Source organism: Petromyzon marinus, chromosome 53 (genome assembly GCF_048934315.1).
Source record: "Petromyzon marinus isolate PM22_M1 ecotype Great Lakes invasive population chromosome 53, UKy_Petmar_22M1.pri1.0, whole genome shotgun sequence".
Classification (NCBI taxonomy): Eukaryota; Metazoa; Chordata; class Hyperoartia; order Petromyzontiformes; family Petromyzontidae; genus Petromyzon; species Petromyzon marinus.
Genome location: NC_133719.1, coordinates 10,199,961 through 10,225,266, shown reverse-complemented (window position 1 = coordinate 10,225,266; position 25,306 = coordinate 10,199,961). Strand labels below are relative to the sequence as shown.

Below are 25,306 nucleotides of genomic sequence, written 5' to 3'. Positions count from 1 at the left end.
GAGGTGGCGGTGTTGATATTCCCGAGGAGGAGGCGCTCGGCTCGTCACGCAAGACGACAGCCCCGGGTTGTTGTTGAACGTCGCTTTGTCTACTTCTTCTTCTTCTTTGGGCTGCAAGAGGAGGAGGAGGGAGAGGAAGCAGGAGGAACAATCGGATCGAAAGTGAGAAGTAGATCGAGATGATTGGAGAGGAAGGCGTTCGCCTTCCATCGAAAGTTATCGGGTTCGTCGCCTAACTGTGGTGCAAGGTTGGTGTTTTAGAATTGTTTCTGACCGAAGGCTTGACGATAATTTGGTTGGCGTGACGATGATGATTCTGATGGTACAATGGTCGTGCTTGAACTGATGATGATGATGGTGACGATTATTATGATTGGACACCGTCAATGATGCATTAATTATAATGATGCCACGAATGGTGTTGTAATTAGACGATGATGTTACACTGATGATGGCAGTAACCTTGCAGATCTTGACTTAAAGCTTTCGTAACTGCAGGAATTCATATTCTTTGTGTCTTTGAACCGATCAACGTGACTTTTACCGAAAGAACCAAAGAATATAAATGTTGCAGATGCTGAAACACCGATGATGATGATGATAGTCGTGCTGCTGATGATGATGACACTAATGCTACAGCTAGTGGTGATGTGACAATGTGACACTGATTATAATGAGTGATTATGATTATAATGAGTGATTATGATTGTAATTCTGCTGCTGATGACGAGAAATGAAATTCCACTTGTTACTGCCGATGATGCTGTGACATTAATGATGATGATGATGATGACGAGAAATATCGATCACGAGACGCCAATGACGGCGATGAAGTGACACTCATGGTTGATGATGGTGAGACAGTGACTCGAGCGGTTTATTTTTTTAAACGAGCACAGAAGACGCGGTCATTACGCCGAATCTGAACGGATAATGATGACATTCGCGGATGCAGGGCCCAATTTGATGGCACTCGCCTGTGATCCAGCACATCAGAGACAATGATTGGTGGATCACCAACGGAGATACGAGGTGATCAGGAGATGGCAGTAGAGCAATCGTATTCTTGAATCCATCTGTGCGGAGCGCATGAGTTGGAAACAATTATAGATGCGCGGTTACAGCCGGCATGTCCACACCAAACATTCACTGATGGAATGGGACGAAGAAAAGGGCCTTGAGACAGCTGATGTCCTTGAGACTCAAGGACATCGCAGTCAACCCACATGGGTTCACCCCGTAATCTTGTACGGGAGGAATTGAGTTTTCAGGTCCATACGGCATACAGCCGTTTCAATACGGGCACACAAAAAATATATTTTGTGTCTGTTTGTTTGTGTTTCTCCATTGTGATGGGACTTTGCAGGATGAACGTTGAGATTTATAAGGGACCACGGGGTGACCGATACGGTCTGAGTTGGTCTGTAATGAGGTAGGGCACTAATAAGGTATGCAACAAGGCCTTCCTGGGTAAGTGAGATGCATTATGAATTATTATTATAAGTTCACTCGCTCCCTGTATATTGTGTCAATTTCAAGGGTGCCAATTTGATTGTATCTCTTTCAAACGTTGGGGTCACATTGGACCAACGTGAGCCCAACGTTACACGTTTACTGTGATAACTCTTGTAACGATATGAACACACCTGCAGTATAAAGTTGTGTTACTAATTTGTGGAACTTAGCCTATCTATGTTAGCTACCTCTCGTGGTATACAGGAGGTCGTGTGCTTGATCCAGACCCTGGCCGTGACTTTACGTGTCTCTCTCTCCCCGTGGTCGCGTGGATTTTTCTCCAGGTCTTCCGTCTTTTCCCTTCCACATTTAGAAACAACGTCAGGCGTTTACAAGCACGCACACCCCGATTAGCACGGTTGGCTACGTACGATGCGAAAGAAGTTCAACGTAAATACTGCCCAGTTTAACACGTAGGCTTTTTTGGGTTAGATCGCGTAAGTATTAATGTGTTGTTAACCCTGCACCACCCTTTACTATGGATGCATACTGCCCATAGACTAACACTACCCATAGACTAACACCACCCATAGACTCAACACTACCCATACACTCAACACTGCCCATAGACTCAACACTACCCATAGACTCAGCACCACCCATAGACTCAACACCGCCCATAGACTCAACACCACCCATAGACTCAACACTACCCATAGACTCAACACCGCCCATAGACTCAACACCACCCATAGACTCAACACCGCCCATAGACTCAACACTGCCCATAGACTCAACACCACCCATAGACTCAACACTGCTCATAGACTCAACACCACCCATAGACTCAACACTACCCATAGACTCAACACCACCCATAGACTCAACACTACCCATAGACTCAACACTGCCCACAGACTCAACACTGCCCATAGACTCAACACTGCCCATAGACTCAACACTACCCATAGACTCAACACTACGGTTGGCTACGTACTGTGCAAGCCGACCAAATCGATCAAAGTAATGAACGAAACATGGAGCTAAACAACCGGTGCTAAAATAACGACAGTATTCAGAATCAGAATATGTATTCATACTGGAGGAACCCTATGAGCTATAAAGCTCTTTTTCACAGATGTCCAGCAGGGGCGGGTAATGATGTTACAACAACAAACATTACAATAACACCATAGCAGTGCAAAGTAAAATAACGGTAACAAAAATCGCCCAAACACAACACTAAACCAGCCCACCGAGGAATTAACCTACTTTTCAAAAGCCACCTGGCCATCACAACTGGTAGCAGCTCAACAAAGTGGCCCCATCATTTTGGACATTTATCCGCGGCAAAATAATCCCAATTCTGCAAACACTTTTGCATGTAGCAGCAGCAAACAGACGGTCGACTTTCCATTCCTTGCTGCTAATTATATAAATCGACTTTCCGAAGACAAAACTCGCGTTGGGAATCATCACGCTACACCTTTCAACCCCTTATCAGTGCCCCCCCCCCTACCTTATTACGGACCAACTCAGACCTTATTGGTAACCGCGTGCCCCTTTATAAATCTCAAAGTTCATCCTACAAAGTCCCATCACAAGAGAGAAACACAAACAAATAGACAATTTTTTTGCTGTCCGTATTGAAACGGCTGTACGCCGTACGAACCTGGAAACTCGATTTCCCTGTAGCGGAATACGCGGTACAACTTGTGGGTTGACACGGAATGTTACACGACCTCTACGAATCCATGCGTGCGCATGCTTTTATCTCCAGCTTTTATTCGACAAATGCCCCTCGCTCGAGTTGTTAAATCACGTTTTAAGAAGGGGTTCCTATTGAATGTGTTGTCACAAGTGTCCACAAAATCACCCAGCGAAGAAGCTACGTCTAGAATTTGATTTCTTTTTTTTTTCCAAAATAACTTTAACCAATGTTTCAACTGCAATATTCCCGAATATCAGAATGTTGATACTGCAGAAATGCGATGAGCTGGATAGCTCTCTTTTCAAGAGAATTATTCGACATTACGGACCGTTGCAAGTTTGTACAATGCCAAGTTACAGCAAAGTTTCGCTCAATTAAACCGGAAAATTACCGTGAAAAAAAATTACTCGATAATTTCCCGACAAATATATTGTTACAATTGCAATATTTTGTCCCTCAAAAAAATTAATTAGTAAAGAAATTAAAAAATAGGTTAAATATTTCACCGCGCAAACGACAGCGTAAACATAATTACCACGGACAAAATATATAACCACAACCACAAATGATGTGCACGTTGAACTAAAATTGCATTTTAGTATAAAAGTCTTTCAAATTCCATTGACGGAATGGACCAATAGGGAGAGAGGAGGAGGAGGTGGGGGCGGCGGGGGAACGCTTTGTAAACACTGAGCACCAAACTCTTTTTTTCCCCTCTCACATAACCACGTGACGCTCTTGGGGCCAATCGCATCGCCGTTGCTACGGCCGGTTGCCATGGAGGGGTTTTCTAGTCGCGTCGCCCCCCCAACCCCCAAAAAAATATTCACGGGGGGAGGGGGGGGGTAATAAATAAATAAACCAGACGGCATGCGCCCATTGCGCATGCGCGGCCAATAGGGGCTCCAACACGACGATGACTGCCGAAGCAGTCACGCGGAACCCGCTCGCCCTTCCACCGTCACGTGGGACCCCCCCCCCGCTTGACCCCCTCACCGTCACGTGGGACCCCCCCCCAGCTTTCCCCACTCTTCACCGTCACGCAGGACCCCCGCCCGCTCGCCCCCCCCTTCACCGTCACGTGGGACCCCCCCCCGCTCGCCCCCCCCTTCACCGTCACGCAGGACCCCCCCCCGCTCGCCCCCCCCTCACCGTCACGTGGGACCCGCCCCCCCTCACCGTCACGCGGGACCCGCCCCCCCCTCACCGTCACGTGGGACCCCCCCACCCCGTGGGACCCCCCCCACCCCCCTCTCACGCCTCTCCGTGACCACGCGCTCCGTGACATTGCCACAAGCGACTTCACCCCCCTCCCCCCCCACACGGTCACCGTCTACGACTGTAGGATTATTATCAACATTAGCAACAGCAGCGATTGTGCTTGTTGAGGTAAAGTCCATTGTGTTTTTTTTGTCTGCTGGTAGAGGGACATTTTTTTTGGGGTGTTTGATCGCTTGAGACTTCTTCGTCCGGCTGCGTCAGTGCACGCTCCTGCGTGGTTTATATTTGTTGTTATTTTTAGAGGCGGCAACTGCGTACCTGTGACGGAATGTGATTGCGTCTCGGGACAGTTGCCGCTAAGGCTTGGCTGTCGAAGCTTCATTAGCACTCGGGGAACGAGGTCAGCCACGCCACGCTTATTTTATTTTGGTGAGCGCGTCTAGAGACTCGGGCGGGAAAACGGCGACGATTGTTTAATGATGATGATAATGATGATGGGGGTGGTGTGGGGAGAAGAGGAGAAAGAGCCTCGTGGTGGTGGGTGAAGTCTCGAGCGAGCCGAGAGCAAGAAGAGCGAGGGAATCGAGACGAGAGCGTGTGAGGAGGTTAGAGTGCTTGAAGAGGTAGAGGAGCGGTTGAGGAGGTAGAGGAGCGGATGAGGAGGTAGAAGAGTGGTTGAGGAGGTAGAGGAGTGGTTGAAGAGGTTAGAGCGGTTGAGGAGGTAGAAGAGTGGTTGAGGAGGTAGAGGAGTGGTTTAAGAGGTTAGAGCGGTTGAGGAGGTAGAGGAGTGGTTGAGGAGGTAGAGGAGCGGACGAGGAGGTGGAGGAGTGGTTGAGGAGGTAGAGGAACGGTTGAAGAGGTTAGAGCGGTTGAGGAGGTAGAGGAGTGGTTTAGGAGGTAGGAGCGGTTGAGGAGGTAGAGGAGCGGATGAGGAGGTAGAGGAGTGGTTGAGGAGGTAGAGGAGCGGTTGAGGAGGTAGAGGAGCGGTTGAGGAGTGGTTGAGGAGGTAGATGAGTGGTTGAAGAGGTAGAGGAGCGGTTGAGGAGGTAGAGGAGCGGATGAGGAGGTAGAAGAGTGGTTGAGGAGGTAGAGGAGTGGTTGAAGAGGTTAGAGCGGTTGAGGAGGTAGAAGAGTGGTTGAGGAGGTAGAGGAGTGGTTTAAGAGGTTAGAGCGGTTGAGGAGGTAGAGGAGTGGTTGAGGAGGTAGAGCGGTTGAGGAGGTAGAGGAACGGTTGAAGAGGTTAGAGCGGTTGAGGTAGAAGAGTGGTTGAGGAGGTAGGAGCGGTTGAGGAGGTAGAGTGGTTGAGGAGGTAGAGGAGCGGTTGAGGAGGTAGAGGAGCGGAAGAGGAGGTAGAGTGGTTGAGGAGGTAGAGGAGCGGTTGAGGAGGTAGAGGAGTGGTTGAGGAAGAGTGGTTGAGGAGGTAGAGCGGTTGAGGAGGTAGAGGAGCGGATGAGGAGGTAGAGGACTGGTTGAGGGGGTAGAGGAGCGGTTGAGGAGGTAGAGGAGTGGTTGAGGAGGTAGAGGAGCGGATGAGGAGGTAGAGTGGTTGAGGAGGTAGAGGAGCGGTTGAGGAGGTAGAGGAGTGGTTGAGGAGGTAGAGTGGTTGAGGAGCGGTTGAGGAGGTAGAGGAGTGGTTGAGGAGGTAGGAGCGGTTGAGGAGGTAGGAGCGGTTGAGGAGGTAGAGGAGCGGATGAGGAGGTAGAGGAGTGGTTGAGGAGGTAGAGTGGTTGAGGAGGTAGAGGAGCGGTTGAGGAGGTAGAGGAGTGGTTGAGGAGGTAGGAGCGGTTGAGGAGGTAGGAGCGGTTGAGGAGGTAGAGGAGCGGATGAGGAGGTAGAGGAGTGGTTGAGGAGGTAGAGGAGCGGTTGAGGAGGTAGAGGAGTGGTTGAGGAGGTAGAGGAGCGGATGAGGAGGTAGAGTGGTTGAGGAGGTAGAGGAGCGGTTGAGGAGGTACAGGAGTGGTTGAGGAGGTACAGGAGTGGTTGAGGAGCGGATGAGGTACAGGAGTGGTTGAGGAGGTAGAGGAGCGGTTGAGGTAGTGGAGGAGCGGTTGAAGAGGAGGTAGAGTGGTTGAGGAGGTAGAGGAATGGTTGAGGTAGAGGAGTGGATGAGGTAGAGGAGCGGTTCAGGAGGTTGAGGAGGTAGAGGAGCGGATGAGGAGGTAGAGGAGCGGATGAGGAGTGGTTGAGGAGGTAGAGGAGCGGTTGAGGAGGTAGAGGAGCGGTTGAGGAGGTAGAGGAGCGGGTGATGTAGTGGAGGAGGTAGAGTAGTTGAGGGTGAAGAGATGGAGCGGTTTATGAAGAGGTAAGAGGGACCAAGCGGCCGCAGCGGCCAGCGAGGCCCCGGTTGACGACGATCTGTCGACGTTGGGGTTCCTCGCCTCCACGAGGGCGGTGGTTGGGGGGGTTGGTGGGGGGGGGTGCCGCGGGGGTGGGGGGTGACGGGGGGGGGTCGAGACGACCTCGACGCGGGCGACCCCACAGCAGCAACGGCAAAAAAAAGGCGGGAAGCGCGAGACGGGCGGAGGTGGGTGGGTTGGTGGGTGGGTGACGAGGGGAGGAGGAGTGAGGAGGTGGGGGAGAGGGAGGGGGGGTTCGTGAATCCGTTGCGCATTACAGATCGTGTTGTGCGCTAGCTAACAACGGGAGTCCGTGGGCTCGTGGTGGTGGAAACGACAACGGGGAGTCGTATAGGAGGAGGTGGTGGTGGTGTTAGTAGTTGTGGGTGCTCGTGTCCGTCGGTGGCTGTAACGAGCTGCGCGGTCGGGACGCGATCGACGGCTTGCGACTTTGTGAGGACGCCGCCGTTGTGCGAGGTAAAATTTCGACGGCGGTTTTGGCGACATTTTTTTTGTTGTTGTTGCTGCGGTGCAGTTGTCCGCTGTCAAAAGGCGACGGCGTGCAAATGCGTAACTTCTGTCCCGTCACCCGATGCATCCATCATAAGTTCATTGCAATTATGTGCGGGCGCGCCGATTTGTTAACGCCTTTTGTGAGTCGACCTTGGCTCTTGACGGCGACTTTCTTGAGTAGGCCCGTGTCTCAAACACACACAAATCACACACAACGTGTACAGCAGGAAACACGCGGGTTGGCACGCCGCCGCGGATTTAGCCTCTAGAATGATTTACCAGTTATGGGAACGATAGAGGGTGGTGGGTGGGAGGAAGAGGAGGAGGAGATATTAAAAAAAAGGTGAATTAGACAGATTAAATGAGCCCCGTAACACACAGGTGCCCTCTTTGTGCAGCGTAATGCGTGCGCTATGCGCGCGTGTGTCGGACTTCTTTCGCACCGTACCGTGTACGCCACAACGGTGGTCGTTCATCGGCGGCTCGTCGTTTGCGTTTCAAACGAAAGGTTTCCGTGCAAATTTTTTTTTTAATCGGGTGAGACCTCGACAGCGATCGAACCCGACAACTGTTGTTTTAAGTTGCGCCAAAAGTATGTGTGGTGGTGTAATTAATATACACTAGGCGTTACGTCTCCTTTGTGTTCAGTATCGTACGACATTCGAGAACCGATGGCGCCTTCGTACGTGAACGTAACTTTGCAGCTGTTTTGTGTTGACGTTTTAGCTGTTTTTTTTAAAGAAAGATTGGGAAAAAAACTACGTTCCACCGTTTTGTACGTCTTGAGTACCGCATACAAACAAGTCGTTTAAATATCAATCGTTAATTTTTTTAAAAAAATATTTAATGGGTTTGTTTTTCTTCTGGCGCGAATAGTGAGCAAATGATATAGTGCGGGTGAATATAACGGAAATAAACAGTACAGTAGTTGATCGCGGTAAAATTCGTAATAATAATGCAATGTTAACAATAGGTTGTTCCATTTCAGCGAAAGGATTAGTTTTTTTAACTTGTTAATTCTTCATGAAGAGAGAGAGCGGGAATTAAAAATAATTGCCCTCTCCCGACTTTGTCAGCCTTGTACAAACTAACGATAATGTTTAACAATTGGTCAACTGAGGAGGAGTGATCATTCACACCTTGAGGGTTTCCCGGCGTTATAAAAAACAACGTTAGGGGAGTGATCAAAGATGTTTATGGCCGAGAAGTTTGACGCGATTGTAAGTTTGTGTTGGAATCATTTACAATTCTCTACACTTGACCACAGAGTACAATTTATGTAAGTCGATATCAATCATTGATGATGTTTCCACGTCCCCAATTGTGTTGTGTTTTTGTCGCATCGTATGTTGTAAGGTAGAGAGGGGTCTACTACGTATTGCAATGAATACCGTTAAAAAATACATGCGTATGCAATCTTATAGTATTGCATTGACGTACATTTGTATCTCTTATATAATATTGTATTATACTGCGTATGATTAGTGTTGCTACATCGCAACGCTGTGTATTGTGTTGCATGCGAATGCATGGCGTGTACTGTGTGTATTCTATAGTTGCAGGCTATGACGGAACGACATTCTATAACTACGGTATATCCCATAGCGTTACATTGTGTGTGTTTATGTTATTCTGTCACAGTGTTTTATTGGAATAAACAGCTGCGTATTAGCACCTAGTAAAATTATATTGCATTTCTGTGTGACATGCTATGGTATTCCGAAAGACTGCATGACGTATGAAATTCTTTCGCACCGTACGTGCTAATCGGAGGTGCACTACACTGTCGTCTTGCAAACTCTTGCTTGACAATATGGTATTGCATCATACTTTATTAAAATATATTGTATTGCAATGCAGTACGTTGTATTGCAATACAGTACGGTGTATTTAATACTTATTGCATGGTATCATAAGTATTGCATTGCTGTGTTTTGATGTTGTAATACGTTGCTGTGTATTGTATTGCTTGGAATGCTGCTTTTGCACGTCTTACACATGCATGTCCCATGATATAAATGTTTGCGTATGGGGTTGCATTGTACAATATTAAATAGTACAGCTATTGGGTGCATCGTATTGCATGGTATTCTTGGCAATTACTTTAATGTGTATGTGTGTACTATACAGTACTGCTGCTAAATATTATATCATTGATAATATTTAATTGTATTATGTCAGGCTGCAAACTCTACATACTCTTCTATACTAGGGTATATAATTACTATTGCGTTGCACGCTACCGTATTCAATGCCAGTCTATAGTATGGTGTGCACTATAGTATGTCATTGGAGTGTATTGTTTCGGGTGATTACGTTGCATTTATATAGGACTAACCTTTTGCCCGTCCAAGGACGGGTGTATTGCAGTAAATCTTAAATTTGCAAGCGAAAATCAGACCGCGACGTGATATATTCATTGCATCAATGCGTGTGCAATTTGTAAGGCCGCGGTGACACAGACTTTATTTCATCTTAAGGTTATAATCCCTAGTTCATCATGACGTCCTTTTTACTTTGATGTCTCAACAACAGCGTTACGGAGATCACGTGACGTGAGGGTTCTGCTTTTGTAGTGAGGGTTGAGTTGACGCCGAGGAGGGGGGGAGAGGCGCCTCGGCCCCCCATTTGTCAGCCGCTAATTATTATGAATGGATGGGGGGGGGGTCCATTTGGAGGACGACACCTGCTCATGAATATTAATGAGGGGTGCTGGTCGAGATGACGTCACGAGCGTTAAGGACAGACATTCCTGGGTGATTATAGTAGGCATTACATTCCACATCGTTATGGTACACGCCGGTGGGGGTGTCTTTGACCATGCTTAACCTCGATGTTCATTGCGGGTTTACTATTATTCACAGCCTTTTTGTCTTTCCGCTGCTGAATGTACACCTCGTATCCCCCCACCCCCCCGTGCCGTATCGATCAGAGGTCGTTTGAACCGTACTGTACTTACCGACGATGGTTCATGCGGGTTTGGTGCACTGTGAGAAACAGGACCGGTTCATATATCGTCACTTGCTACTGATGTTAGCCGTGGCCGGAATTCTAACACGGGTTGCCGAGTTCATGGCAGGGCGTAAACCAGTGTGGCGTGGTCCAATGTCTGTAGGGTATGTGATGTATACATTGTGTGTGTGTTATTCCATTTATGTGTAAATATTGTGGGGAGCAGTCGTGTCGCGGTTAGCGCTACGAACCCGGCGACCCGAGTTCGATTCTCGCTCACGGCCAACACCAGTAACGATTATCTGAACCGGTCCTGGGCCTCCCCGAGGTCGACTCAGCCTCAAATGAGTACCTGGTGCGGTGTGTGAACATCGCACCTGGGGAGACGAAGGCGGCCGGGCGTGGTGCTGGCCATCCACCCCCTCGTGTGTCGTGCCGGCCTTCATCAGTGTCAACACTTTCCCTTACAATCGGTTAAAGCTATATACGGGGGGAGGATCTTTGTCTTTTGTGTTATTCCATTGCTGTGTAAATATTGCACGTAATACAGTACGACTGCAAATCACGGTACAGTATATTGCACAGCAGCAGCAGTCAACATATCTGAACCTCCCCCGCTGACCGAACGTTCGATAAAGACGTGCGGACTACGACGCCTCTTCCTCGGTCAAACGAGACGACGTACAACGAACATTAAAAAGTCTAGTTTAAAGTCTAAAGTGTAAGATCGTCTGCAGACACTTCCGCGAACGACCGCCATATAACACAACACACACAAAAGCAAGGTCTGTGCGAGTGCCACGCGAGTGTTTTGGGAAACCGCGCACGACTGCTTCTCTCGCGAGGCCATCCCCTCGGGGTCACCACCGCCGCGTGTTTGCGACTGCGTGCGCAGGCGAGAGGAGACGAGGAAGAGGAGGAGGAGGAAGGGGGGGGTGGGAAGGCAGGGAAGATGTCGGCGCAGTCACGCCGCCAGTCGTGCTACCTGTGCGACCTGCCGCGCATGCCGTGGGCCATGCTGTGGGACTTCTCGGAGGCCGTGTGCCGCGGCTGCGTCAACTACGAGGGCGCCGACCGCATCGAGTTGGTCATCGAGGCCACCCGCGCCATGAAACGCGGGGCCAACGGGCCCGCAGCGGCCGCCTCCGCTCACAACAAGCAGCCCAAGGACGGCGGCGGTGGCGGCGGCGGCTACGGGCCCGGCGGGGGCGGGTCGGGGTCGGTCGGCGGATCGGGCGGCGGGCCTCCCGGTGTCGGCGCGGCCTCGCCTCATTCGGCCGCGGCGGCGGCCGCGGCGGCGGCGAGGATTTTCTTCGGCAACGGCCACGGGGTCCACGGGGGCCACGGCGGCGCGCACGGCAAGGACGAGCCGCCCGAGCTGAGCCGGCACAGCCCCACGCTGGGGCAGCAGCGCGGGCGGACGGCCGGGGTCAGCGCGGGCACCGTGGGACACGCGGGCAGCTCGCTCTTGCAAGGTGCGGACTGCGTAGGGTGTTGTGTGTGTGTGTCAGACGATCCTGCAAGGTTGTATAAGAGTGCCCAAATGTGTAATGTGTGTAGTGTTCTGTTTTCTAAAGATGCGTGTGTGTTAGAAGTTCGTGCAAGGTGTGGAGAGTTTGTGTGACTTGTTTGAAGTGTGTGTGTAATGTGTGGGGAGACAAAGGCGGCCGGGCGAGGTGCTGGCTTTCATCGGTGCTCGCTGACAGCACTTGACCAAATAGTCTGTTATGGCTACACGGGGCATCTGCCTCTATGTTACGTGCTGATGTAAAGGTGTGTTCCGTTTTTATTACACACTCGAGTCAAGTGTACCGGTACATATATTGTGGGGAGAGCGATAGTGTAGCGGTTAGCGCGCCGCGCTATGAACCTGGTGACCGGGTTCGATTCCCACTCACAGCCAACACCAGTGACGATTATCTGAACCGGTCCTGGGCCTCCCCTAGGTCGACTCAGCCTCAAATAAGTACCTGGTTTGGTGTGTAAACATCGCCACTCGGGAGACAAAGGCGGCCGGGCGTGGTGTTGGCCACCCACCCCCTCGTTGCCGTGCCGGTCTTCATAGGTGCTACTCGCTAATCGCACTTGCCCCAACAGTTTGTTAAGGCTATACGGGGGTGTTTGTCTTTGAATGTCACATGGCCGTGCGAGGCGTGTTTGAGGCATCCCCTGCAGCGCAAATTGTGTACAGTGTATTGTTTTCTCTATGGTGCCATGGTTTCCCACAAGGTGTGTGTTGTGGTAGGGGATTACATACCATTGCAAGGTGTGTGTGTGTGTATTGTACTGGGTGAGAGGAGACCCTTAGACACTTCACGTGGCCTCAAAGTGCACCAGGCCTGGCACAGGCGCTGTGGTAACGTCACTTAGTGGGGAATGGCCGGGTATTGATGAGGTGTGCGTGGTAGTGTCAGGGTTCGCTCGCTGCGCTTCGAACCCCTTCTAGCCGAGTTTGATTCCCGCTCACAGTACCAGCGGCAATTATCCGAACCGGTCCAGGACCCTCCCCTATGTCGACGCAGCCTCAAATGAGTACCTAGTGCGGCCTCTCCTAGGTCGACTCAGCCTCAAATTAGTACTTAGTGCGATGTGTAAACGTTGTACTGGGGAAACAAAGGCGGCTGGGCGTGGTTCTGGCCACCCCAACCCCTCGTGTGCCGTTCGGGCCTTAATAGGTGCTACTCGCTAACAGCACTTGCCCCAACAGTCTATTAAAGTTAAAGTTTATCCGGGGGATCTTTGTATTTGTGTGAGAGGCCCCTATAAGGTGTACGAGGAAGTGACAGTAGGCAGATAAATAAACAGTGTCTGGCACTTGTTCCTGCAGATCTTTCTACAATAATAGACCAGATTTTCGTCTGATCGTGGGTCGTGTGTTTTTAGTTGATGAAACGGTAATGGACGACGTTCCTTGAGTTTCGTCTAGGTCAAGATTTACAGGTCACGCTTAGGAAAGGGTTTATGCTTAGGGTGTGTGGTGTAGGAATGGTCCGTACCTTAGACCTTCATCACATATCTGTTAGGGACAGTAGTTTCCGCCACTTGATAAGAATTCAAGGTGGTACCATGTCACCTGCTCCTTCAAGGTACTGTAGTTGTTTCCTCTAAAGTGTTGCAGAAGTATATACAGTATATGATAAAGGAAGACAAACGAATATCAATTTGGATATAGTAGGCTATCGTCTTGCAAATTCTGCGTGTCTTGGGCCGTCCGATACAAGTTTACAGCATTGCTCAACAGAAGGAAATACAGTACTTGAAAGTTATGCTTCAAGAGTTCCATTATAGCGCTCTGGTGATATCACTGCAATGGAACGCCGTACGTGTTAATGCAATGCGCATCATATCCGGAAGACTGAAACCGACACCAATCCCCTGGCTCCGCGTTTGGGCGAACATTCTGCCACCAAATTACCGCGGAGACATGAAAGGTAGTTTACACGGCTTCTTGCCAACGACAGCCTGCCTCTACCCCATTAACCAATACATCTCGACAGCGTCCCTCGGCGTCGACTCAAGTCCCCCATCCCCTGCGTGGGGATTGCGTTGCTCGTCACCATCCTAGAATGCACAGTGCGATTGTGGCCATGCAACCCAAATTATGGACCATGTAGCAAACCACTATCGTCTTTGCTTTAATGGAGGAGGAGGAATAACAAAACTACTCGGAACTCTCTCCTGAAGCCCTCTCGTGGCAATAGCAGACCTTCACATTGGCACTTAGCTCCTGAACAAGAAGAATGTGTAGCTCCTGAACCAGAATAGAATAGATTGCAGCGCCACTGTTATGGTGGGCTTCAACATAACGTTAAAGTCTTTATTTCTCCTTACTTTTTCAAGCTCGTATCTACAAGATCGGAAATATTTTTCGTTTCAGTCTTCCTCGTCTCTTGTCGTTCAGTGCATGTATTTTTTCTCCCAAGTGATGTATTAAGACATATGCCTTTTAAAAATGTATAGCTCGGTATAAAATGGACCGAATGTGGTGTTCGTTCCTGTGAGAGATGCGATGAGGCAAACACGGTTGCACGGAGTATGACGTGTGCAGAGGCCGGAGGCAGGAATTATAATGGTCTCCACGGGTCAGGCGACCGAGGGAAAGACCTTAAACCACCAAGTGTTGCGTGGGATACTGTTAGGGCAGATGTTGGACAAGCCACGTTGCCTACAGGATAACACAGATCCGGTTCTTGGCAGAGAGGTTATTGAGCATTGCCTAGGTGTGATGGCATCGACAGCTTTGGGCCATGATGACACTAGATCCTGCAAATAGTTTGATAGTTGGTGTACCCATTAATGCGTCTGGTGTGTAAAGTGGTGTTTCGTTCGGAGTGGGAACACCGCCTAGGTGTGTTCTGCTAATGTTTTAAGTTCAGGGGGATTCATGTGGTTTGCCGTGTTATGCATTGTGTGGCAATGGTGAGCAGTTTTTTTTGGTGTTTAGTGTTGCCAAAACACTAGTGTGGTGAATTATGATGATGCTTCTGATGCTGCTGTGGTGCCTGTGATGTGTTAGTGTCTTGTGATGTGGTTTGGCATCCCATGTGAAACAGAACCCCCGTTCTATATCACTTGTTCCCCATGATATATATAGAACTCCTGTATCACTTGTTGCCCATGATATGTGCAGTTATTTGGCCATGATGCCTTTTAGTGCCAACGATGTGTTTAATGGGGGTGGTGCCCGCCATCGCCTGTCATGCGTGTGGGGTGCCTGTGATATTTAAGTGGTGGGCACCAGTGGTTAGTGCACTAACCACCAACCCTAAATGAGTACTTGGTGTGGCGTGTAAACATCAGCACTGAGGGCAGCCCGCTCCTGGTTACCACCCTATTGTATGCACCCCTAATAGGTGCTCGCCAACGGCACTTGCCCCTGCAATGTGTCGGCTATACCGTGAGAGTAGTCTCTTTGTCTTGTGTGTGTGTGTGCGCGCGCGCTGCTTGTGAATCATGGACAGTTTCTCTGCTTTGGAACCCAGTGTGGAACGGCACGGCCGCTGTCGACGTGACATCGTCCTTCAATGCCGAGTATTCCCCCCCCCTTCTCCCTGGGGTTGCTTTTCCATTATAAAACCCAGGATATGTGGCAGCGCCGGAGTGACGTAGGCTTCTATAAATATTGCACGCGACTGCCGGTTTTTCTTCAAAAGGATGCTGGCACAGCTGAATGACGGAATGGAAAGAGCCCTCATGTACCGTATATTTATATTTTATGCGAGAATTGTGAACATTCCCGATAATGGATGAGTTGTAATGCATCGAATGCGGTGGGTTAAAACTGGTCGCGAGTGATAACGTAGAAGCGCCAGGGCGGCGTTGTTGTGCCCATCACCCACACGGCGCTGTGCAAGCAACCACCAACCAACCCCCACCCATGTCTCCCCCCCACGTGAGCTGCCCGCAAAAATGCACACAGCAGCACGTACAGTAATAGCGCGAGGCTTATTGGGGGCATTTAATCGCGGAGGGAAGGAAGGAGGATTGTGAAAGCGCGCGCTTTAAGCTGATGGGACAGACGATAGCAGCAGCATGCTGAAGCCATTATTGCCAGCGTTGCTGCTGATGCTGCTCCATGGTGGAGTTTTTTTCTTCCCAAGGGTGAACGCCGCAGTTGCCTTCTCGCTCTCCGCCCCCTTTGTGAGAACGGGGCTTTTTTTGTGTTTGCCCAAAACGTGTGAACTCTCAGCAGTGCGGTTGTTAATGACGGGTAAAAGACTGTACTGTACACAGCCCACGAGTACTCGCAACGTGTACTGTATTCCCTTTCCAGGGAATACAATTTGGACAGGGAGTCGCCCACAGTATACAGGAAGTTGGTCACACTTTAGACTTGTCAAAGGTCATGGAAATATACAGACTAGGGTTCGGAAATACGGTTTTTTAGGCTGTTGTGGCATTTACGTCCGTGTGCCTTAAAAAAATGTCCTTTGACACCGACCAAGACACGGGGACCGTGTCTTGTTAGTGGGCCACAATTTAACAGAAAAAATGTTGGGTTGGAAAAAAAACAGTTCCAAAATGGAGGCTTCCTTGCTCGGTTTCTCTTGTGTGTACAGTTTTTTCCTCTTCATGTGTGTGGCAGAGGTGAATAAACACAATGCTGCGTGTGTGTGTGTGTGCGCGCGCGCGTGTGCTAACTTGGCACCATTTTACACGCATGGCCGGTTGGGTTGGAGTTTCATAACGCCCAGCGTCAGTGGTGGGGAGGGGAAGAGAAGCGAGCGATGTCGCGAATGGGGGCTACTACAGTAGGCTAAAGTGCAGTGGCGTGGCGGTGGGGGTGGGCGGTGATGTCACGGAGGTCTGTTTGACGTCATGGTCACTGTACCGGGTGATGCAAGATGTCCACATCCCCCCCTCGCCGCCCAAACCATGCGGCCGCCACCTGATTTATTTGACGCCATCTCACCTTGAGGTCCACATGTAGAGACAGGCTATGGTCTCGTCGGCTGTGTTGGATGTTATGTCAATAACATCGAGGTGGAAATAAATTACGTTTCAAGAGCTTGTGCAGCTCCTTTAAATGTAAATGTATACATGTTGCTGATAAGATGCACTCCCGAAAGGACATGCGTCCAATGGATTGCGTAAAACAAAATAGGTTTACGTGGAGAGGATTTTTTTTATGAACGTTCTCCACAACTATTGTTATTTATACATTGGCCTTACGTTTCTGTATATATTTTCACATTGAATTTGTTTACGTTCGATTTTGTCCACTTTTGTGTGCGTCTCATTGCCTGCTTTGGACTGTGATACTTAACGACACTCAAAGCAATAAATGGGCAGTTCCTGCTCTGCACTGATTCCACAGATATCTGTTTACGCTCCTGTGAATAATTGACGTGCACTAAACCGCCTGCTGTATTTTGCAGCCTCCAGGCAAAGGTTAAGGTCCATTGGCAGTCTCGCGGGGCTTACCATAACATTTTAATCTCTATGCTGATGCTTTTTAAAATGTTAATTATCCTTTCTTTGAATCCCAGCCATAGTACAGAGCTGTTAATTTCAGCTACAGATTCCTACAATCTCCACCCCTTAGGCCTGAGTCAATGTTTCACTGTGAAATATTAATTCGTTACTATAACGCACGCTGCTGCGTCAATTGACTGCTGGATGAAGGCCTTCACACATGTCGGTCATGGAGATTGTTTGACCATACTTCACCAAACTGGTCAGTGAGGATTAGTCAAGGGGTAGGGGAGACTAGGATCTGTTTAGATATCACTTGTCACTGATATTGGCCTTGTCTGGTTATTATCAAACTCAGGTTGCCGAGTTCATGTGCTAAACACTGCGCCACAGCTTTCTCATTTTCAGGAGTTAAAATGTATGTATTTTACACGTACTATTTTGGAGGCCAAAGATTAGTTTGCAAAGTATAGTTTGAAAATCAGCCACGTGACTTTACTAATGAGTGTGTAACAGTTCAATTACTCAATATTATTTAATGCTCACAATACGTGTGTACGTGAGTTAAGTTTTATTTTTGCTATATTTACAATCTATATTTATACTCTATGTGGCTGGTTCACGGATACCCCCCAAGTTTATTAAAAGTTTACAGTAACTGCATGCTTCATCGTGGCAAAAGAGAATAATTTAATAGAAATGAATCGTGATAACAAATGGTGGTATTTCATCTAATTGTGGAGGTGGCTGGATTATGTCAAATGCTTACTAATCGGCAGTGAATATAAATGTTTTATTATCAGACTGCAGGTTTTTTTGGTCGAAGAAGAGTAATTTTAAATAAAAAACGGGGGAGGGGGGGGGGACTTAACTGGGAACAGAGGAAGGCCCAGCTTGAAACTTGCCGAGTGGTCATAATATTTTGATGGACATCCAGCAAGGCCGAGGAGGTTATCTCCATTAGCATGTGGCGTGGGACCTGCGTCTTTTAACGAGTTGCTCAAAAGTGAACCCAGCTGTGCGAGTCTCGGTCAAGTAACCTCAAGTTTGCAGGAGATGGTGAATTATATTATTCACGTGTTCCAATTCCTGGCGACATTGTGCACCTTGTAGTTAATGTAGATAAGGTAAAAGCGAGAGGTAATGGGTGTGAAAGACCATTGTACTGTACAACCAATGGTGTTAAACTTGCATTGTCATTCTGTTTAAAACACTTATCAGTGTAAGAGCAGGCTTGCAGTTTCTGTGTTCATTAGAAAATTTGTTTACCTCGCTTTAAATAGGCACGATTGTTTACCATGATTTCCACATTCATGAGTAATGCGTTGGAATGGTGCGATTCAAGCAAGTTATTTGGATATTAGATGCTGAGGTTACTTAAACGGTAGTAGCGCAATTGAACTGGAATAACTTGACAAGAAATGAGAGACTTGCACAAGACCAAAAAAACGAGACAAAAGAATAATTGGATTCTTGCATTGAATCACTACGAATAGCAAGAATTAATTGAACCCACTGCGGCGATGAATTATTTCACGGCTCGTTTTGAATTTTACTGACTGCATTATAAATTAACGTAGCAGTTGTCTAAGTGGACGTGTTAACGGCAGTCGTTCCGTTGCAGTTGCACGAGTGCGTAGACGCGGAGCAAAAAGAGCTCGTTGGGCTGAAAAGGGGAAACACAAAACCTGGGCTGCACACAAAGGTTGTGCGTTTGTTGGCATGCTAATCGTGACGTGTGGGGGGGGGGATGTGTCTGTCAGTGGCGGCGGCGAGCGGGCGCGTTGCCCCACGACGTGAATGATTCGCTCGCCAGTCACGTCTCAGATGCTGGGCAGGCAGCAACGTCCCCTAGGCTGCATCGTCGGTTACTAAAGCAGGGCTGGGGCAGGCTGCAATGCGGGTGGGGAAGGTCTCATTTTAGCGGCTGTTGAACTAGAAATAAAATACGTTTGAGATTTTCTTTTCGCAGTCGTGTCCCTTGGCGGAGGGGGGCAGGGAAACCAATCTCGAATAAGCAACGGTACAAATATTTGGTGGGCTATTGCCTTCAACATTCTGTAAACCTCGAAGAGATGATTGATGACTCGGTGGTTCATTGTTGTCATGCGCCCCAAATGGAAATATTATAATTATGGTCATCCACACGTGTACTGTGCACTGGTACATTCTATTACTGGCTGTCGTGACAACTATACTATTGTGTGTGTGTGTGTGTTGTTTTATGCACGCTTCTGTCTGTGCAACTGTGCCAAATGTCCATTGAGCCATGCTGTGCCGCTGGCGCGCGCTCCCACGTGCCGTGCTTGCCCTCTGACACTCGTTGCCTCGCGTGTCGTTTGTGTGTCGTTGCCCACAGGGTCACGCCTCTCCCGTAAGCGCCGTGTGTCCCCGGATCCAACGCCGGACCCCTCGAAGCACGACGAGTCGGGGGGCGGCGGCGGCCTCCGCCTGTCGGCGCAGCACGCGCACTGGCTCCACGCGCCGCCCGACCACGGCATGCGGCTCACCGTGGCCTACCCGCCACCCTCGGGGCCCTCCCCGATGGCGGCCCTCATCTCGGCCACCGACAACCTTGCCAGCAGCAGCACCAACGCCGGCCACGCCAACAGCGGCGGCGGCGGCGGCGGCGGAACGCAATCGCCGAAAGATAACGGCATCCCGCAGGTGCACTCGACCAGCTCGCGCCGCAACAGCAACGGCCACCACGACGGCGGTGGCGGTGGGGGCGGCTCGCCGAGCGAGCTGCGCGCGCGTAGCGGCGGCGGCGGCGGCGACCAGGGCCTGCTGAACTCCAGCGGGCAGCAGATCCCGGACTCGCAGGCGGGCGTGGGCATGAGCGTGGCGCTGGCGGGGGCGGGCGCGGCGTCGCCGCTGTGCTGCACGCTGTGCCGCGAGCGGCTGGAGGACACGCACTTTGTGCAGTGCCCCTCGGTGGCGTCGCACCGCTTCTGCTTCCCGTGCTCGCGCGAGAGCATCAAGGCGCAGGGCGCGGGCGGCGAGGTGTACTGCCCCAGCGGGGAGAAGTGTCCCCTGGTGGGCTCGACCGTGCCGTGGGCCTTCATGCAAGGGGAGATCGGCACCATCCTGGCCGGCGACGTTCGCGTCAAAAAGGAGCGCGACCCGTGATGGCGACGGCGGCCGTGCGGTGGATTGCGTTCGCCGTCGAGAGGGAAAAAAACATTGGTGGTTAGGTTTGCTGTTCTGCCCGTCATGTGTCTTTCATTTGTTGCTCATTTTTAAACTACGTGTGTGTATTATTGTTTATGCCAACATCACATTTAGAGCAGGTCTAGTGTGCTTCTAGTATGCCGTCCCTTCCGTCTTTGTTTATGGATTGACGGCAACGTAAAGGAGGAGCCCTGTGGGAGATGACCGAGTTTTACCCGAGTACGCAGTGGCAGGGGCACTATTTCGAAGAAGAACACCTCTCCAATGATGATAATTCCACTGAGCCGCCCACTAAGCCCGTAAGTGGAACGTTTTTATAAAATATGAAAAAATAAATATATCTATGCTGTACATAAACACATATATTTTTCGTTTTGAAAATTTTTTAAAGAACGAAAGTTCCAAATTGGTGCCAATTGACAAAGCGGGGGGGTGGGGGGATGGGCAAATTGGCGGCACGGGGTGGCCTCGTGTACTGTCGTCGCCTTGCTGGGGGGGGGGGGCCCGGGGGAGCCCCGGGGGGGGCCCCCTCCGCCTGAGACAACGAAAGTGGTTGTCCCATCTGCATTCGCGAGGCTCCCCCCCCACGCCGCACCAGAACGACGCAACTCGACAGCACCGCCATCAGACAAATTCACCCGCCCTCCACCGTCGCCTAGGCAACACCCCCTGGCAAATTCCAGAAACGTGTAGACGCTTCACGGCCCTATCAGATAAGCCGTGCCGCGGCGCTTGAGGAAACCGCGGCAGAGCGAGGCTTTCCTTTAGAGTGAACCAGGCCCTGCAGGAGAGCAAGGAGGAGCGTGCGGCGGCGCAGGCATTGCAGATTGCCTGCGGTTGTCCTGGGGAGCGGCTGCCAGCAGGCCGTGGTCCATTGGGACGTTGCTGAGGGGGGCGGTGGGGGGGGGGGCAGTCTGAACGGTCAGCCAAGTGGGGGCCGAGGACGCCAGGACGCGGATGCCATTGTCCCCTTTGTGAGGCAAGACCGTGTCGTGCCGCTGCCGACGTGCGCATGCTGTAACACTAACCGCACACGCTTCCATGCACGACAGCCGGTGGCCGAAAAGGCGGTGACAAGGGGCACGGAAACCAGCCGCTCCGGTTTCACCCGCCTGCCTCGACAGAGCCCTGCTGCATACTTTGCCCCAATGCCCGTGCACGTTCCACCGTCGTCACCATGATTTTTTTTTACTTGAAAAAAAGAATTTTCCCTTTCAGTAACGCCCGTCCCGGTTTTGGCCCGCCGTCGCTCGGCGTCCCGCGGCTGTAACGCACGGGGAGGAATGGACTGGCTCCCCCGGTGAAGCACGGCAACGTCAAGCGCGAAAAAAACACTCACAGGTGGTGATGTAGGGTTTACACGGATCTATCCGGGTCTTAGGGTTATTATTGTTGTTTTAGCTCGTCCACCTGTATAATCTCGCGCCGCACTGGTCGATGATCTTTTTTTTTGCCCACGTATTCTTGAGTTTTGTTTTTGTACGTATATTCGGCTTAGAGAGATGAAACTCGTTTGTACGGTTTTAGAGAGCACTGTTTGACAGTGTCCCAGGTACTTCAGGGGGATCTCGCGAGCAGGAAGCGCCAGGCAACAAACTCAGCGATAGCGAGGGTGGCGGAGGTCACGCCGCACCGTGCTTCGCGAACTTTGTACATTTCTGTTTTTTTGTTTCCGAGGGTTTGCTTAAAAGAGGAAATGCATGTTTAGGAAAAAGTTTCAACAAATCCCACAGAGAAGGTAATTGGCACAGGCCCCATGGGGGGGGGGGGGGGGGTTGGGATTGAAGAATGCAGTCGTCGTGCGTGTGTTTGCGTCTAAAGTGCATTTAGTTGTAGATTTGCACTCCCGCGGTAGTTGGAACTCTGCGGTTGGCTACGCGATCGCACGATCGGCGGCGTAATGAGACCTTGGGCAGCATTTCTAGTGTTGATCTTTTTCGTTTCGTGCTTTTAAAGGTGAACAGTGGTAGGTTGTGAAGTTGGTGTGATCACTACGTACTATGGTGCTGTAATGCAAGGAAACCTCACTATCCGTAAAAAGAGACGGCCAGGGTAGTGGTTAACCGCATGGAACGCAGTCATCGCACGTGGACTCTCTTTTGAACAATTTGAGTTGCGGTAATCGCGTGTGAGTTTAAACTCATTGTAGTGATGGTGTTCCGACCCCAACTCTTACCAGAGTCTCGGAGTTAGTCTGGTTTTGAATCCCACACCAGTCTCATCGGAATTCCACACGAGTCTGATTCAAGCTTACACGCTATAGTCTTAATTCTCCCACCACTTCGAATTGAAATTCCACACCGGGTCTCGTATTTTTCGGAGAAATGAGGTTTTTTTTGTTCCAGCTCCCAGATCCCTTCGCGCTTTACGAGTGTGATTGGAGGCGGGTGGCTTGTGCGGGGTGGGGGGGGGGAGACCTGTCTTGTACTGTGTGTGCAAACAAACAATAAAACGCAACACATGCCCTAACAGAACCGCACGGTAACTGGCTGCCCCGTGGACCACACTCGGCCTCCCAGCGTGATGAATGTCTCTCGTGATGTAACCTTTGTAGGCGAGCAAGCGGACTCACTCGCCACAGCTTTAAAAAACAAATGCCGGAGCTTGTGTGTCTTCCAGGCAGCCTCAGCCTGGCAGCGAAGGTCAGCCTTTGGTCAACCTTGTAACTTTGACTCAGTTTGGTAGCTTAAGAAAGTTTGGAAGTGTAGGTCAGTATGCACTCAACCCATTAGCCTCGGTGAGCTTTTCAACCTGGGCGAAACTCGGGCCAGCCCAACAGTCTGGATGTACCCAACAACCTACGTTAACCCAGCATTCCGGGTCAGCCTTTGGGTTAACGTGGCAGCTGTAGTCAGCTTGGAAGCCTAGCGGTCAGTCAGCCTGGCAGTCTGTGTCAACCAAGCAGCCTAGGTCTTTCTCGGGTCATTGCAGCGGTGTGGGTCAACCTTGGAGCCTCAATCACCTCTGCGGGTTTGGGTCAACCTTTGGGTTAACCTGGTCGGTTAAATAATCTTAAGAATGGCTTGGGTCAGCTTCACTGTGCGCAAGTCCCGTCGGTAACCGCACATCACGACGCCGCCTCGCTTGCTCAGGACCCTGTGTCGGATTTCGTCCGCTGCCAAAGTGGGTTTGTTCCTTTTAAAACTGCCACCCCCCCCCCCTCAGTAATGAATCGCTGCGGTCGTGGAGCAGTGTTCCCGTGGTGGTGGCTATGCCGTGTGTGTTTGCGTGTCAGGTATGCGGCGGGCGCGGGACGCTCAGTGTTGGGTGACTGCGAGCGCTTGGGAGTGAGGGGCTGTGTGGGTTGGGGGAGTTTTGGGTCTGACCGGGCTGCATTCCTGTCTGCTCCTATAGCACGCGTGGGTGTAAGTAGTTACTTATTAATTTTATTTGAAGCCTTCCTTATAGACTACTTGTGTTAGTTTTTTGGCATGAACTATTAAAACAGGGGGTCTTTAATACGAACGTGTACTGCTGTACAAATGCAAGCAATGGCCATTAACAAGAGATGTTTAAAAGGTTCTACCAACTTAACGTTCGACTTCAAAGCCTCCCCATCATAGCCCTGTCCTATTGCTTGCAACGAATGTTCGTTAGTGATAATCGCCGCCGTTGAAGCATTTGACAATATAATACTGCCTTAAATGGTAAGATTAGTAGTTTAGGCATTGGACTTTCTCTGCTTTTCAGAAGGATCATTGCCCGAAAAGTCAATTCCAGTTTTTGGTTTATTTAAAGCAGTGTTCTAGAAACATTTTGAGTTATTATTTGTGCTTATGCGTCGCTATCAACGCACTGTCACAATTATTTATTAATCTAGACTGACCCTGTACTGGTGGAGCAAATGCGAGTCTTAAGGCGGCAGAGCCTGAGTTTTAGCCGCAGTACCACGTCAGTTTGCAAGTGGCGGTGAGTCTTCATTAAGAGGTTTTTCGTTTACTCACATTGGAGGGACAATGGTTAGTTAGGTCGAGTGGACCTTGGTGTGGATTTGAACCAAGTGAACTCGCGGTTAGGGAACCCTCTCTCCCACTTAGTTACAACTGAGCGATCGTCATTTGCGACAGAAAGAAATTGCACCACTCTCTGCAGAGATGTGCAGGGAAGTGTTTACTGACACCGAGTGTGTGCGACTTGAGCATGGGGATAAACATTTGATAAGGTGTGGTTTTTTTTTAATCGATGCACATTACTACGTGCTTCTGACCAAATCAAGAATTTAACCGATTCCGGAAGCTAAGGTTTGAGCTGAATAGTGCTCGGATAATGGATGTTATAGGCTGCAGAGATGTGTGCTGGGCCACAGAGCAGTGCAGCAACATTAATGATTGTACTGTGATTCTACAATAATTCGACTGCCCCCGCCTTTCAACCATCCCTCACTGATTGGCGCGGTGAAGTATGGTCACAGCTCCCGTGATCCACACAGGCAGAGATCCTCATCCAGCAGTGGATTGCAAAAAACGGGACGGGCATTTTTTTGCAATCCAATGCGTCACATTACTTAACATAAAACACCCAATTTTGTAATGTATGTTACTTTAGAGATAAAAGGAGCGTGCCTACCATGAGGTACGGTAGGTTTTAATGCAGAGGCCCTTGACGCGAGTCGTAGATTTATGGCGTTCCAAATACTGATTTTTTTTTGGTGCAAGTTCCTCGGTCGAAAGTGATTTCAAGTTTTAACCAAAAAACACGGAGCTTCGAGTCACGCGAACAGGGGCTTAGGCCGCCGCCTATTTTGGCAAAGCATTGACCCATTGTGTAATACAAGACAGTGTTCGGGGGAGCGGTGTCCTGCTACTCTCACGTCCACAATCTGCACTGACCAGTGTGGTGAAGTATGGTCAGATTCTCCACGACTGCTTAAAGTATGGGAAGGGTTTCATTCAGCAGTGGGTTGAGAAAGAGGGCTTATACACTTAACTTATTAGGTGCGTTATACACCAGCCTGATTCATGCGTCTGTGAAAAAGAGCTTCATAGCTCATCGGATTTCTCCAGAATAAATAAAAGATTCTGCTTCTCAGAAA

General features: G+C 50.0%; 1 protein-coding gene across 3 annotated transcripts; it reads left to right on the top strand.

The window, feature by feature from the left end:
- Window positions 1-25,306, top strand: LOC116953976 (interferon regulatory factor 2-binding protein 2-A-like). 3 transcript variants are annotated; one of them, XM_032974325.2, is made up of 3 exons: window positions 1-248; window positions 11,084-11,663; window positions 19,463-25,306. In XM_032974325.2, the coding sequence occupies exons 2-3, from the start codon at window positions 11,141-11,143 to the stop codon at window positions 20,230-20,232; spliced, it is 1,293 nt and encodes a 430-aa protein (XP_032830216.2). In that variant the 5' UTR covers window positions 1-248; window positions 11,084-11,140; the 3' UTR covers window positions 20,233-25,306. The 3 variants fall into 3 exon arrangements, with proteins under 3 accessions (XP_032830216.2, XP_032830217.2, XP_032830215.2); XM_032974326.2 differs by lacking the exon at window positions 1-248 and adding an exon at window positions 4,414-4,555; XM_032974324.2 differs by lacking the exon at window positions 1-248 and adding an exon at window positions 6,967-7,200.